This window comes from Xyrauchen texanus, chromosome 36, assembly GCF_025860055.1.
Source record: "Xyrauchen texanus isolate HMW12.3.18 chromosome 36, RBS_HiC_50CHRs, whole genome shotgun sequence".
Taxonomy (NCBI): Eukaryota; Metazoa; Chordata; class Actinopteri; order Cypriniformes; family Catostomidae; genus Xyrauchen; species Xyrauchen texanus.
This window is the reverse complement of record NC_068311.1, coordinates 24,000,376-24,016,933: the sequence shown is the minus strand read 5'-3', so window position 1 is coordinate 24,016,933 and position 16,558 is coordinate 24,000,376. Positions and strand designations below refer to the sequence as shown.

The 16,558-nt window shown below is 45.4% G+C and overlaps 1 protein-coding gene across 1 annotated transcript in view; it reads left to right on the top strand.

Annotated features, from left to right (window-relative positions):
• LOC127630155 (nectin-3-like protein) overlaps positions 1-16,558 on the top strand; it is a 59,133-nt gene that overhangs the window by 29,005 nt on the left and 13,570 nt on the right. Inside the window, exon 2 of the mRNA XM_052107618.1 lies at positions 979-1,326. Coding sequence (XP_051963578.1) covers positions 979-1,326 — 348 coding nt within the window. The remainder of the gene's footprint in view (positions 1-978; positions 1,327-16,558) is intronic.

Here is a 16,558-nt window from a genome sequence, read left to right as displayed (position 1 = left end):
GTTCCTCTGATGGAAGCGATGTCAGCAAGATTAGACAGATGGAGCTGGTTAATCCCACATAAAGTTTTGAACTGATTTACAATATAATATAAAAGGATTTTTTTAATGAGATTTTCCTTTTTAGGGCTGGGTGGTGTGGTGATATATATACCTTGCGATGCTAGAAATGTGTCAACTGGTCAAGATTCAGACTTTTTGTCTAGCCTACTTCGGGGAATTCCCGCTATGCGACAACACAAAATCCAACAGTGTAGCTTTGAGTGTGTACAGCTTCCTTGATTATAATGGGATGGATTTTGTTTAGACACATTGCTATGCGACGTTCATGTCCTATGTAGAAACAGGTTGTTTGAGGTTGTCAAGTGAAGTCACAACTTGGTGCAATGAAGACCAAGTGAATTCGATTGATTAGTGCAGTTTTTTTCCTGTGTTTGTTTATGTATTTCCTATATATTGAAATGGTTTTCCCATAACTTTATCTAGAAGCCACAAAACTCTCATTTTGATTTCATGCGCTCTTCAGTTTATAATTCAACTGATGTTGGTTACAGGTGTTTGTATAGTGGCTATTTTACAATGGCTTCAAACATGGCTTATCTAACCAATCATATGTATAACGGATTACTATTTTGAGTGTTTTTAAATGAAGTGTTAAATAATGTAAAGTTGTTTTTGCATGGATGCCAGACACTATAATTCCTTTGATCAGAATAATTTAATTTTTTGGTTTATGTCCATCAACTTCCAATTAAGAAATAAATAAAGAACTTCCTTTAATTTGTACATTATTTAATTCATTGGATTATCTAAAAGGGAAAAAAAGCATTACTACAGATTCAGGAAATATATAGAACATTTTAAGTTGAATTTCCAGAAAAAATAATAATAATAATAATATTTATATATAAATAATATAATATCTATTCACGGTTTATCTATTTCCTGTATCATTGTTTCTAATTATGTGTATCACTCCAGGTTTGTGGGCCAATGATGTGCTGGTTCCAGAGCATGCGACTGCAGTGCTGGGGAAGAACGTCACTTTGACCTGTAGGGTGGAGGTGAGCACAAACCTCAGCCTGACCCAGAGTTCCTGGGAGCGCCGGCTGCCCTCTGGCACCGTCACTTTGGCCGTCTACAACCCCCAGTATGGGACCTCCATAGCTGAGGAGTACAGAAAACGAGTGCACTTCCTCAATCCTTCAGTGCATGATGTATCCATTGTCCTGGAGGGTGTGGGTTTTGCAGACATTGGGACCTACACTTGCAAGGTTGTTACCTTCCAAATTGGAAACATGCAGGCCTCCACAATTGTGGACATTATGGGTGGGTACATCTTTGCGGTCTATGGTCATTTCAGCAGTTAATACATTCCTTGCTTTTTCAAGCAACACTATAGACTAACATAAAATAAATTAGATAAGCTATTTGAGAATAATAGAGAGTTATTTCAATCTAATTAGTTTGCAAATAACTTAAAGTTGTAAACTTTGGCACCTAACTCATCCTGCACCATTTGTCTTATGAACTGCTTGTTGAGGGAATTTGTGCTATTACTTTTCTAAGACCCTGTTTCCACATGATATTAAGATGTGTTTCGAGTGATCTGATCACATGTGGTCAGCCCTAAATACAGGTCTAAACCTGGTCTAAGCCATTTTAGATCACAAAAAAACACATACGAATGTGGTCAAAAATAAGTTTCTACATCACATTTGAGGTTTAAACGCTAAACCATCCTGTATGCATCTCGGCAGCAGTGAAGCACCACCCCTCACCTGTCAATCAGTTTCAACTTTGCCATTTATGAGCAGCTTTAAATGAAAATATCCACCTGATTGGAAAATTTAAAAAAAGCGGATACAGTACATACACAATCACAAGAGCTTCATGGATCTTCTTTGGTGTGTCTGATATCAACACAGATGACAAGCATGAACACCTCAAGCTCCTTCATTACAGGTAACCCAACTGCATCTGGAAGAACCACCGCTCCATTTATTTTTTACTACTTCTTTGTCTTTTCTTAATTTGTTGCAATTTATTATCATGCAGTATCACACTGACATAGTGATTGATGTATGTCATCATGAAACAGAGACCCACCCCTCCAAATCTGAACACGAGTGGTCACAGGAGACGCATTTAAGTGACCAGGTGTAAACAGTGACATCACATGTCTCACCAGAACACATGTGATCGGATCACCTGAGACACATCGTAATACCAGGTGGAAACGGGGCCTAAGTGATCACTTTTAGACTAATGACTTTTGACCTGTCAGACATTGCAAAACAATTTGTCTTTCCATTGCTTTGTGTTCATAACTTGGTCATAAAATTATGTTTTAATTACTTTCATGATCCGGTTCTTTTAATGAATCAGTTCTAACGACTCATCAACTGAAAATGTATTGGTTTTAATCAGTCTGATTAATCCTTTACTGAATGAACTCAATGAATCAGTCAGAGCACAGAATTAATAGTGGCTCACTTGTGGAACCGCATGTTTACATCAGTCACATCCGAATCAAGAACTGTTTTATTTACATAAATATTCTTGAAACGTAAACCAGTACACATTTTTGCATTTATTAAAAAAATAACTTTAAACCTTAACCTTCTGAGACCTGAGCATGATTGCCGTGTGCAATTTCCCTTGTAGCTCCTAAAAAATATGAAAAAAAAATTCTAGAGCAAATAGTTTTCCGCCCTGCGATGGACTGGCGACCTGTCCAGGGTGTCCCACGCCTTTCGCCCAATGTTAGCTGGAATAGGCTCCAGCCCCCCACGACCCTGTACACAGGATAAGCGGTTGACGATGGATGGATGGATGGAAATAGTTTTCCTAAAAATAGATGGCAACATATAGTACATGGACAGCAGGACTAAGTTTTTAAATAATTTTAAATAATAAAAAGATATAGAAAGGGAGATTTTTGATTATTCGTTTTTTTTAATTTATTTTTTTATCCCTTTTTCTCCCAATTTAAAATGCCCAATTCCCACTACTTAGTAGGTCCTCATGGTGGTGCGGATTATTCACCTCTATCTGGGTGGCGGAGGACATGTTCATCTTATCACTTGGCTCATTGTGCATGGCACCGCAGAGACTCACAGCATGTGGAGGCTCATGCTATTCTCCGAGATCTACACACAAATTACCACATTCCCCATTGAGAGCGAGAACCACTAATTGCTACCACGAGGAGGTTACCCCATGTATCTCTACCCTCCCTAGCAACCGGGCCAATTTGGTTGCTTAGGAGACCTGGCTGGAGTCACTCAGCACACCCTGGATTCGAACTCGTGACTCCAGGAATTGTGGTCAGCATCAATACTCGCTGAGCTACCCAAGCCCCCTGATTGTTAAAGTTTTTGAGACATTACAGACGTTACAGAAATTACATCAGAGATTAGCATAATTCATTCTGATTCAAAGTAATGACCAGCATCTTTCAATCACTGCCAACCATGTTAAAATAAAATTATACTGAAATATATTCTGAATCTATGTCCTGATTAACATTGTCCCATGTCTGCCAAACATATTGAGTCATCAAACATCATCTATAGCCTGTAACTAAACTTTTGACTATGTTTGGATGAATGCACTTAGCTGTATAGAGAGATATAGGATGCTCCCTTGCTCCCTATTTAGTAAATGACTTAATCTCCAATGTGCTGTCTGTCTGCACTGGTCTAAGAACAGTTTTTTTACTGGCAGCACAGAGTCTCCTGAACTGAGATCAGTCTAAATAAATTTTAATTGAGTTGCGTATAGCAAAACCAAAATACTAAAAATGTGTACACGTGGTCGTATGAGGTTAAAAAAATTGTTTAACATTAAAATGTTACCAAAATTTTATATATACTGTGTGTGTGTGTGTGTATATATATATATATATACACACATACACACACACACACACACTAGCAGCCAAAAGTTTCGAATAATCAACAGATTTTGATATTTCGGAAGGGAATTGGTACTTTAATTCAGCAAAGTGGCATTCAACTGATCACAAAATATAGTCAGGATATTACTAATGTAAAAAAACAGCACCATCACTATTTGAAAAAATATATTTTTGATCAAATCTAGACAGGTCCCATTTCCAGCAGCCATCACTCCAACACCTTATCCCTGAGTAATCATGCTAAATTGCTAATTTGGTACTAGAAAATCACCTGCCATTATATCAAACACAATTGAAAACTATTTGGTTCATTAAATGAAGCTTAACATTGTCTTTCTGCTTGTTTTTGAGTTGCCACAATGCAATAGACTGGTCTTAAGGTCAATATTAGGTCAAATAAGGCAAAAAAATAAACAGATTTCTCTAAAAACTCATCATTCAATTATTGTTTTGAGGAATGAAGGCTATACAATGCTTGAAATTGCCCAAAAACGTTTGGTTACGTATGTAACCTCCGTTCCCCGAGGGAGGGAACGACACGTTGTGTCGGAGAGCGACACTAGGGGTCTCTCTTGAGCGCCGATATCCACCTCTGATCTATGAAAAAAGGCCAATGAGAGTTGGCAGCCAGTATTTGCATGTCCCGCCCCCGGACATACGGGTATTTAAGCGGCGCAAATACAGGAGTTCATTCATTTTTCTGAGGAGCCGGAAATGGTCCGGCCACAACAGTGGCTCGGTTCAGCGACATGGCGGAGGAAAGACACAACGTGTCGTTCCCTCCCTCGGGGAACGGAGGTTACATATGTAACTAAACGTTCCCCTTCTGTCGCTCTCTCCACGTTGTGTCGGAGAAGCGACACTAGGGGACCCATTCCAATCTTGCCATGTGCTGAACCGTGTACGTGGACTGCCGATACAGAGGCGGGCAGGGATTCATCCAGTGCCGCGCATCATCTGTACCTGGCTGCACGTACCCTTCCCCAATGCCCCATACGAACATCGGGATCCTTCTAGTTACCCTGAGAGGGGAACAAGGCGATGTTTGCCAACATGGGAACGGGCCAGCCTGGCTGGGCCTCTTTTCTCTCTATGTTTCTCGCATAGAGCAATCACGGCCGGAGCCCTTACACGCATATAGGGAAGGGGGTCTTACCCAGACCCTGCGGAGACCACACCTGCCCTTTTTCTTGGGGAGGAAAAGTGGTAGACACGTCACACGGCCGTCTTAGGACTCGTGTGGAAAGTATGGTGCGGTGGTAGATCTAGCCTCAAAAGGGGGGAGTTGCTACAGCATGGCGACCGGGGCAGCTGTAACTGCCTAAGGGAGACACGGGGGTCCGCTCGTAAGGGGACAGAACTGTGGAATTACACACAGGGGGAGTCCGAGCAGGAGGCCTTACCTGTGGAGCACCTATACCAGTACAGGGTAGCCATCAGGGTACCCGCAGTGGCTTGGGTCGGCGAGTTCCTCCAATGAATCGCGGACCCGGAGGGCTGGGGAGGAATCGACCAGGGTCCCGACTCGGAGTGGGGAGCCCTGGGAAAAAAAGGCGCACTACTTAACCTTGACGTCAGGAAAAGGGCGCAGGGCGCAAGCGATCCACCCGGCCGGTCAGTCTACGTGTTACCGAGTTCTACGGGCTCGGACCTGAGAAAACACGAGACACAACCGACTCAACGCGGAGGTTGTAAAACCTCGCGAAGGTGTTGGGTGTTGCCCAACCCACGGCTCTACAGATGTCTGCTAGGGAGGTGCCCTTGGCCAGTGCCCACGAGGACGCAACACCCCTTGTTGAGTGAGCTCGGACCCGCAATGGTAGGGGCACGGCCTGGGTGTGATAAGCCAGTGTGATGTCGTCAACAACCCAGTGGGCGAGCCTCTGTTTGGAGACGGCATTCCCTTTCTGCCGTCCTCCAAAGCAGACAAAGAGCTGCTCAGAGCGTCTGGTGCTCTGTGTGCGGTCCAGGTAAATGCGCAGGGTGCGCACTGGACATAGCAACGAAAGGGCTGGGTCTGCCTCCTCCCGGGGCAGCGCTTGCAGGTTCACTACCTGATCTCGGAATGGTGTGGTAGGAACCTTGGGCACATAGCCCGGTCGCGGCCTTAGGATCACAGACGTATCCGCCGGACCGAACTCCAGGCAAGTGTCGCTGACAGAGAACGCTTGCAGGTCCCCAACCCTCTTGATAGAGGCGGCGCGATCAGCAGGGCCGTCTTAAGAGAGAGGGCCCTGAGTCCAATTGATTCAAGCGGCTCGAAGGGGGGGTCTCTGGAGTCCTGCCAAGACTACCGAGAGATCCCAGGAGGGAACTAGGCCTGGCCAGGAGGGATTCAACCTCCTCTCAGGAACCTGAGGATCAGGTCGTGCTTACCCAAAGACTTGCCGTCTACAGGATCGTGGTGGGCGGCAATGGCGGCAACATACACCTTGAGGGTGGATGGGGACAGCCTCCTGTCCAGCCTCTCCTGTAGGAACAGGAGCACTGACTTGATCGCGCATCTCTGCGGGTCTTCGGTTCGGGAAGAACACCAATCTGCGAATGAGCGCCACTTTAGGGCGTAAAGGTGCCTGGTAGAGGGGGCTCTGGCTTGGTTGATTGTATTCACAACGGTCGCCGGTAAGCCGGCTAGCTCTTCCGCATCCCGTCCAGGGACCAGACGTGGAGGTTCCAGAGGTCTGGGCGCGGGTGCCAGAGCGTGCCCCGTCCCTGAGAGGGGAGGTCCTTTCTCAGGGGAATTCGCCAGGGAGGAGCTGTCGCGAGAAGCCTGAGTTCCGAGAACCAAGTCCGAGTGGGCCAGTAGGGGGCCACTAGTGTGACTTGCTCCTCGTCCTCCCTGACCTTGCACAGCACCGGTGCAAGAAGGCTCACTGGGGAAATGCGTGCTTGCGCAGCCCGAGGGCCAGCTGTGTGCCAGCCGTCTGTCCCGAGGGAGCCTCTGTTAGGGCGTACCAGAGCGGGCAGTGGGAGGTTTCCTGGGAGGCGAACAGGTCTACCTGGGCCTTGCCAAACCGTTCCCAAATCAGCTTGACTGACTGGGGTGAAGCCTCCACTCCCGCCGGGCAGGCGTTGTCGTGATAGCGCGTCCGCTACGACGTTGAGCTTGCCGGGGATGTGAGTGGCACGCAGCGACCTGAGTCGCTGCTGGCTCCATAGGAGGAGACGGCGGGCGAGTTGTGACATGTGGCGGAGGCGTCACGCCGCCTTGGCGATTTATGTACGCCACCACCGTGGTGCTGTCCGATCTCACGAGGACGTGTTTGTCCCGAACTAACGGGAGGAACTTCCTGAGGGCAAGAAGGACGGTCAGCAACTCCAGGCAGTTGATGTGCCAACGCAGCGGGCCCCTTTCCAACGGCCCGCTGCTGCGTGCCCGCTGCACACGGCACCCCACCGGACCGGAGGCGTCGGTTGTGACCAGAACGCGTCGGGACACCTGCTGCAGGGGCACTCCTGCCCGTAAAAAGCAGAGGTCTGTCCAGGGTCGGAGTGTTTTGAGGCAGGCGGGGGTGATCCTTACCCGATGCGTGCCGTGATGCCATGCTTGTCTTGGGACTCGAGTCTGGAGCCAGTGCTAGAGTGGTCTCATATGCATCAACCCCAGCGGCGCGACCGCCGCGGAGGACGCCATATGCCCCAGGAGCCTCTGGAAAAGTTTTAGACGGACCACTGTGCCTGGCTTGAAGGAAGCGAGGCAGTCCAGCACCGACTGAGCACGCTCGCTCGTGAGACATGCTGTCATTGAGACTGAGTCTAACTCCAACCCGAGAAAAGAGATGCTCTGAACCGGAGTGAGCTTGCTCTTTTCCCAGTTGACCTGAAGCCCCAAGCGGCTGAGGTGCCGGAGCACCTGGTCTCTGTGTGTGCATAATAACTCTCGAGAGTGTGCTAGGATGAGCCAGTCGTCGAGGTAGTTGAGAACACGGATGCCGGCTACTCGTAGCGGGGCAAGGGCCGCCTCTGCGACCTTCGTGAAGACGCGAGGGACAGAGACAGGCCGAAGGGAGGACTTTGTACTGAAACGCCTGGCCGTCGAGCGTGAACCGTAAGAAGGGTCGGTGTCATGGCAGAATTGAGGCGTGGAAGTACGGCGTCCTTCAGGTCTACCGCTGCGAACCAATCTAGATGCTGAACACCAGCCAGAATATTTCTCTGTGTGAGCATTTTGAGCGGGAGTTTTAACAAGGCCCGATTGAAAACTTCGCGAGGTCCAGGATTGGTCGTAAGCCGCCGCCTTTCTTGGGTACAATGAAGTAAGGGCTGTAGAAACCCTTCCTCATTTCGGTTGGAGGGAAGGTGCTGTACCGCGCCCTTGGCTAAGAGGGTCGCGATTTCCGTCGCGCAGGGAACTGGCATGCTCGCCGTGTACTGTGGAAGCGGACGCCCTGAAGGGGGCGGAGCCGGGCAAACTGAATTGCGTAACCGAGTCGAATGGTCGGTGCAGCCAGCGTGATGCGTTGGGAAGCGAAAACCACGCTTCCCGCTCTGCGCTAGGGGCACCAAAGGGACGAGTATTTTGGACGTACCGGCGGGGCCTCGCAGCGGGTGGAACAGGTAATGCAGCATCGGGCGGCTTCGTTGCGGCCTGAGGCTGAGGTGCTGAGAATAGACTCAAAGCACTTACCTTGCTCCGAGCGCCCGGCAGGGGGCGGGTTCGTGACTGAGGAGGAGGTCTGATGTTGGCATCCTCTGGACTCGTCTGAACCGGCCGGCCGGGGGACAGTCGTGGGTAGGCGGAAGGCGGGATCGCCGCGTCTGGTGTACCGGGACTGTCGTAATCTGAAAGCAGATTGCCGTGAGAACGGCATTTGCGGGCCAGGTGACCCAGAGGCAAAGGAAATAGCTCTTTTATTGAGAATGTGGGTACCACAGCCCCCGTCAGGGGGTGTGGCAAATGAAAAACAAAGGATTCTCCTCCCGGCCCTCCACTGGGGGACGGAGCGGTCTTACCACCTCTGGAGCTAACGTCTTCGGCTCTGGGTCGGCTGTCTCAGGAACGCTTGGGAGCCTTCCGGGTCCCAGAGGGGGTTCGTGAGACAGGGGGCGTGCGCCGCCTGCGGGGTGCTTGACGCTGGGGCTGAGAGCTGGGCCCGGGTTGAGGCGGAGCAGGAGCTGGTTTCTCCGCCGCAGGGGGACGCCCTCGGCGAGCAGACGGGGCAGGGCCCGTAGCGGCAGGTGTGCGGCGGGGCATGATGTGAGATATGGCCTCCGTCTGCTTCTTCACCGTGGAGAACTGTTGGGCGAAGTCCTCGACAGTGTCGCCGAAAAGGCCAATCTGGGAGACAGGTGTGTCTAGGAAGCGGTTCTTGTTGGCCTCACGCATCTCGACCAGGTTGAGCCAGAGATGGCGTTCCTGGACCACTAGGGTGGCCATCGCCTGTCTGAGTGCCTGCGCTGTGGCCTTCGTCGCTCTCAGGGCGAGGTCGGTCGCTGAGCGCAGTTCCTGCAGCACATCAGGATCAGGTCCACCCCCGTGCATGTTTCTGAGTGCTTTGGCCTGGTGGACTTGCAGGAGGGCCATCGCATGCAGGCGGAGGCAGCGTGTCCAGCCGCACTGTAGGCCTTCGCGTTGAGCGAGGATGTTGTCCTACAGGGCTTGGATGGGAGTACGGGGCGGCCACCACAGGAGGTAGGGCTACCGGGGCATAGATGGTACGCAACTGCCCTATCGACCTGGGGAATCGCCCCGTATCCGTGGCGCTCTCCGCCATCGAGGGTGGTGAGAGTGGAGCGGGTGGCACCTAGACGAGCGGAGAGCGGGGCTCTCCACGTAGACGTCAGCTCGTCATGCACCTCCGGGAAAAACGGGAGGTTCGCGGGGAGCTACCCGGCGAAACTGCACCCGCTGCCGCCCCCAAATCGCCCCCAGCGCCAATCGCATCGTCCTCAATCCCGTGGGAAGAAGGAACAATGCGGGGTGCAGCTGGGGTGGCTTGCTTTCTGTTGAAAGCAAGCCGCGACCACTAACGTGGTCATGGTCATGTTCTCGCAGTGAGAACATGAACCATCCACAAGCGCTGCCTCGGTGTGATCGCGGCCCAAACACACGAGACAGCGCCTGTGGCCGTCTGAAGCAGAGAGGCTTCTACGCATCCAGGAACAACACAGGGGCGGAAGGGCATCTTGAAAAAGACGCGTCCTGAAAAGGACATTCAACGCTGCTGTGCTTTGCTCTTTTAGAGAAATTCACTCTTTTAAGGGAAATAACTCTTTTAATACACAGTATGTGTGTGTGTCTGCACTGTCGAAGCGCTCAGGGGCAACAATGCACGCCGTGCAAGTAGGAGAAAGCCGCTGTTGTGCGCCATCAAATCCAACAGCATGCAGATCATCAGAGGAAACAGGAACGTAGTGGTGTGTAACTGAAGATTTCATACAAAGGTGTACACTACAGTCTTCAAAGACAAAGGACAACTGGCTCTAACAAGGAATGAATGACATGTGGAAGGCCCAGGTGTAAAACTAAACAAGAGGATAAGTACATCAGAGTCTCTAGTTTGAGAAATAGACGGCTCACATGTCCTCAGCTGACAGCTTCATTGAATTCTACCCACTCAACACCAGTTTCATGTACAACAGTAAAGAGAAGACTCGGGTGCAAAATGAATGCATTAATGTTCCTTGTGAGTGCTGAACACTGCTTTGAATAGGCCAGAATATTTGCGATGTGTCCGGCAGGAACATTTCACTGATGCTCACACCAGAAACACACAACATCGATTCCATGCCAAAGACCAAGCAATGGAGAAAGGACCTCTTACAGAGCAAACCCAGATGGGACTTGTGACAAAAATCAAGTACTTCACGTCCTTTGTAAGTCAGAATTTTACCACAGCAGCACGTCAAGTCTTAACTATCAACTACAATCCAAACACGATATAGACACTGATGAGGGGCCGCTGCGTAGCTTGTTGGAGTTCTCCCATTGAGGGTCTGTCGACGCTCTGCTCAAAGTTCATGTAATTTCAACTTTGTACCCATTTCTGCTAAGCTATTTAAGTGCTAATGAATAACAAACAATTCGGATGAAGTATCATTATTTGGGCAGTGCATTGTTTTTTTCATAATGGCATACTACGGTTATACATAGAAATGATAGAAGCTGTAAGAGTAGTATGGGTAGTATGACATTTTGGACACAGCCACTGTCTGTATGTGGAGTTCAAAGTGCCGCTTGATGCACTGACGAGAATCATGTGATTTGCATATCCAAAGTGGATAGTCGCAACCTGCCGGCCGATTAATATTGTGGAGGATGAGAGTTTTAAAGATTTAGTGCCCATTGCAATGGAAATGCATCCTGTGGGGACTAGTTCTTTCAATTAATCAAATTCCAGTTAGATTTTGAGGAACGTCAATGTTACTTGCATTAATGCTATTTTAGTGCATTTCTATAATTCTACATATACTGTGGAAGGCTTTGTTTGGAAAATGTTAATAAAGCATTATTGTTCTATTTTGTTTTGCTTTCTTTCCTAAAAGGAAATAAATGCATTTTGACAGGAAAATAATTATATATAGTCAAATTTCAGCACTTTCAAAATCTGTTATTAATCACGATTAACTATGAAATTTTGCAATTAATCACGATTAAAACAATTAATCGACTGACAGCACTAATATAAATATATACACACATGGGGAGCTCACCTACTGCAAAACCAGAATTCTCTAGAAACACTGGAAGGAGGTGCCCAAGTCATGTTTAGGGACCAGAATTGCATGTGCTGGCTCTATTGATATGGGCCAGTAAGCAGCCCTCTATTAACCAACAAGAACACCCTAGCTGCCACGTAGCAACCCCTGGCAACTACCAACAACACCCTAGCATTATGGCGCCGACATTTTCATGGGCAAGCACAACTCACATTTTAGTTAATTAGTTATATTTATCATTTCTAATTATACAAGGCGCTCAAAACATGATTAACCAGCATTCCAGAAACTCTATTGAAAACAAGACTAAAATTGCAGGGAAGTCGTGATTTAGTAAAACTTGTGTTGGAATGGCTTATTTTTGTACATTGTAATTATAGAAAGTGGTGGAAACACCCTTAACAGAGCCCCTTTTTGCTTTAGGGAAATGAAGAGTAAAACAGTTACTGAGATGACAAATATATTTGTCACACACTGGCATGATAGTACATTCCTGGTTCTATTTTCAATTGTGGGGAGTTGCTTTGTCAGTTCCCTGTTTATTTTATGCATTCCAGCAAAGCATGAATGACAAAGGCTAATTTAATGTTTCTCCTTTTTGTAGTAAACTTGACAGTGTAAGAATCGATTGAATGCAATAACTGATACAAAGGTTTTGTAGGGAGTTTTGGAAAGTGAAGCTATTATTCCTGTGCCATTTCACACAAAAAGGAAAAATATATTCAATCCCCTAAAACTGTAAAAAAGAGAGAGAGTGTGTGTGTGTGAGAGAGAGAGAGAGAGAGAGAAAGAGAGAGAGAAAAAAATGGAACTAGCCAATCAGCTTGTTTCAAACTTGTCTGCGTTTTGCACACTAGCTTGAAGCAGCCACCCTCATTCCTGTAAATTTAACAATGATGAATCATTGCAGGAATTCTCAATAACCGAATGAATTTGTATAATAAAACACATCAGATGTGGCATGCTGGCTAAGCTGTATAATTTGTACCCACAATTCACATTCTTCTTTTTCTAACATAAATGCCATTACTTGCTGGAATCTATTATAATGATTATATGGTTTTGAGAGCATCCGTTTTAATGCAATTTGCATCCCAAAGAAAAATAGGGAGGCATTTAGAGCTTATTATTGATGGGTCACAATGGTCAAAAAGTTGTCCAACAACTGACTAGTCTACTAGTGTGGTTGAATAATTTATCTTAAAAAAAATGTGTTACTGTCATGATGGAATATTTATTTGCAGAATATATTTTTCTAGCATTTTTCCATCAAATGCAACTGCATAATAACTTCACATTGTGTCAACATTGTCTGTAGAAGCACTAAACCCATTGCTAGATCGGCCTAGAATGGAATATAGGGAAGCATATAGAAAGTTAGATAGTATTAAAAGAGGAATTCACTATGCCCCCACATAAATATAAATAACGTATTTTTGTGCTTTGGTTTTTAGACAGTTTGCCCAGTAAAAACTTCTCTGGAAAGTTGTGTATTTAAATTATCCGCCTTTAAAGCATCTGGCCATCGCCACTACAGCCATACACATGCAGACAGACATCTCTGGCTATTGAGTCACATCTCACACTGGTTTTTGGGTGTTAGACGATGTGTCAAGTTAAAAATAGGACAACTTTTAAACCCCTTCATTGTTTTCCATTCAAGGAAGTCTATAATACAGTTTCAAAACGTTTCGCTCTATCTAGCTGTTTTGCACATAAACATGGGTCTTATGTAAACATGTCTTATCTCGCAGAAATTCTTCTGTTCGTGGTCAGGTTAACCCTAGACCAGCCTATTTATATAGGACTGATTATTTCTTTATATTTGTAAAAATATGCCATTTTGCACGTCCTAAGAGTGTAAAACACGAGTCTGTCTTAATTCGTCAGTTTGAAATGAAAGCATGAATGTTTTGGGATCTGTGGAGGATTTGTGTGGGCTAAAGTGACCCAGCCCTGATTCTAACACTCTCTGATGTGAAATCAATACCCTTGCCCTTTCCACACTTGTGCCTTTGCCTGACCCAACCTGCACCATCTAGTCAACCAGCCATCATTTTTTTTCTTCTCTCAAAGGGGCTGGATGTGAATGGGTTGCTAAGATGCCCCTGCAAGCCCTGAGTCAGCAGAGCTCCAGCGTGATACAGATGTCAGGGTTTAGGTTAGGCCTGATCTTGGCAGTCAAATGTCATTTCTCACTGATGCAGTGGGTCCCCATGTGCAGGTGCCACGAGGCTATGTTTAGCATTAATCTGTTTACAGAGTTGAACAGGTGTGTGGAGTTGACGGCCTTGTGTTTAGGATTAAGTGGACATTTCTTACCCACATGGTAAAACGGTTTGTTATGAGCAGGAGTGCAGCTGTTGCAGTTCTCTATAGAGAGAGAGAGAGAGATGGATGGAGATAAGAAGAAGGGAACAGGGCACATTAAAAGGGTTCATACTTGTATTATAATAAAAGAGACTGAGGCTCCTGCGATGGACTGGCGACCTGTCCAGGGTGTCCCCCGCCTTTCGCCCAATGTTAGCTGGGATAGGCTCCAGCCCCCCGCGACCCTGTACACAGGATATGCGGTTGACGATGGATGGATGGATGGATGGATGGATGGAGACTGAGGCTATGTTTATTCAATCATACAACAGTGGCCAAATTCTGATCTGATTCCAAATCACATTTTCAATTATTATCTGCATCACATTGCATCTTTGCAATGTGACTTGTGAACAGTCAGATTGGAATTCATTTTCTTTTGTTTTCATTTATCATAGTTAAATGCTTGATTTAACCTGGGAGTGAGTTCGAAAATAGTTTATGAATTGCATTATATTTACTGCACTACAATGTATTGCTCAAATATTATGCAGAACGGTGGAAAAATATATTTCATGAGTTCACCGGTTCATATAGTCCTGGAGTGCATTAAGATTAACAGATCTGGCGTAACGTTCATAATGGAGGGGGTTCGGGTTAGGGTTAAGCTCTGAGATCTGAGATCCCTGCGCTTTCTGACTAAAGCAAAAAAATAGAAAGACAATTTAAAATAATAATTGTTATAGGCATCATGAAATTTAAAGGTAGAGATGGGGAGGTCGGGGATGCTGGAAGAATTGTCACTGGTGCAAGGAAAACAGCCGCTTATATATCCTTGGGATTGGCTGGCCTAGATGAACAAGCTCCACTCCATTTGCTTAAAATATTGTTTAATTAAGTAGCTGAAACTTTGCTTTGAACAGTGACAATAAAAAGTGACAATAGAAATATTTATGGTCTTAAGAAAAAAAATCAGTCTGGTCTCATGAAAATTATGCGACCGTAACATTTTTGCTAAATAAAATGATGTGCCTTATTACACGTTTAGCTGCAGTTTCCCAGTGATATGTCCAGCTTATATGCACAAGCTAATCACATTGTATTAAGTGTGTAAATGTAGTTGAGTCTGTAATTCAAATTAAAAAGTATCGCTTACAGAATTTCATTCAAATTATGCATTAGAGTAAAAGTGATACCAAAACAAAGCAGGATGTGTGTAATAGAGCAAGAAATAATTGTTTATAAAGTCATAATCAGCCATTGTAGTCATTATTTGTGTGAAAGTGAATAAAACGCACACAGTTGTTGTAGCACCTCTAGTGTTCATTTTATCAGAAAACTGCCCTAATGTAGAAAGTCTGTTTGCAAAATTTTAGTTAATTTTATGAGACTAGGTTTCAAAGGTTCCAAAGTTCTTCTAGTTTCATATAATGAGAAAATGATTTGTATAATAATTTATTATTTATAAATAATGTATTATTATATAATGAGAAATTATTATTTATACTTAGAAAATTATGTTTTGATGTTTCTTGATGATAAACATGCCTTTTTCCATCTTTTCTTAATCAGTATTTTTGTTAATATCAAAATATCAAAACATACTTAAAGTTGCACTCAGTAACTTATGCGTTTTTGTCATTTTGGACCTACACTGACACCTAGTGGCTTGGATGCAGCATCATGTAAAATCAGTAGTTTTCAGTTTCAGATGCCATTTGTTATAAATGTGGGAAGTCAGGAGAAGGCAGACGGGAGATGCGGATCCAAATGCGGTTTTTATTGCAAGCATAGACAGATTAACAAACACGGGAACAAAAGAAAAGTCCACGATGGGAAAATAAACTAAAACACTGAAGAACACAAAGGAGCTACACAGGTTGGGGAAATATCCACAAAGGGCAGAACGAACACGACTAGACATCCACAGGAGACCTCGAACGAACATGAAACGTCAACATTAGACATACAACGATCGACAAAGGAAATGGAAAACAAGCGGGTTTAAATAGACAGGACACGGTGATAACAAAATCACGAACAGGTGCGGACAATAACACTGTGCTGGCAGAGAGAGCCGGGAAAGATGGGAAATGTAGTTTTAACAAAGACAGTGAAACACGGGGCGGACAACAAGGAAAACGTGACATGGAACGTGAGCAGTGACGAGTGAAACGGAAAACCCGGGGCAGACAACAAGGGATCGAAACATGAAACACGGTGCAGACGACACGGGATCGTAACACCATTGTAGAAATTCACTATACACGTCAGCCATTATAAATGTAATCCAAGAGTGAAAGTGTCCAATAACAAGATGGTTACTGAGAGTAATTGCATAAGGTATTGAGACTTGTTTTTAATAATTTTCAGAATATGTTTTCAATTTAATGTATTTGATACAGTAAATGTACATTTTGTAAATGTACAGCTGAAGTCAGAAGTTTACATACACTTAGGTTGAAGTCATTAAAACTCATTTTTTAACCACTCCAAAGATTTAAAATTAGCAAACTATAGTTTTGGCAAGTCTATTATGACATCTACTTTGAGCATGACACAAGTAATTTTCCCAACAATTGTTTACAGACAGATTGTTTCACTTTTAATTGACTATATCACAATTCAAGTGGGTCCGAAGTTTACATACACCAAGTTAACTGTGTCTTT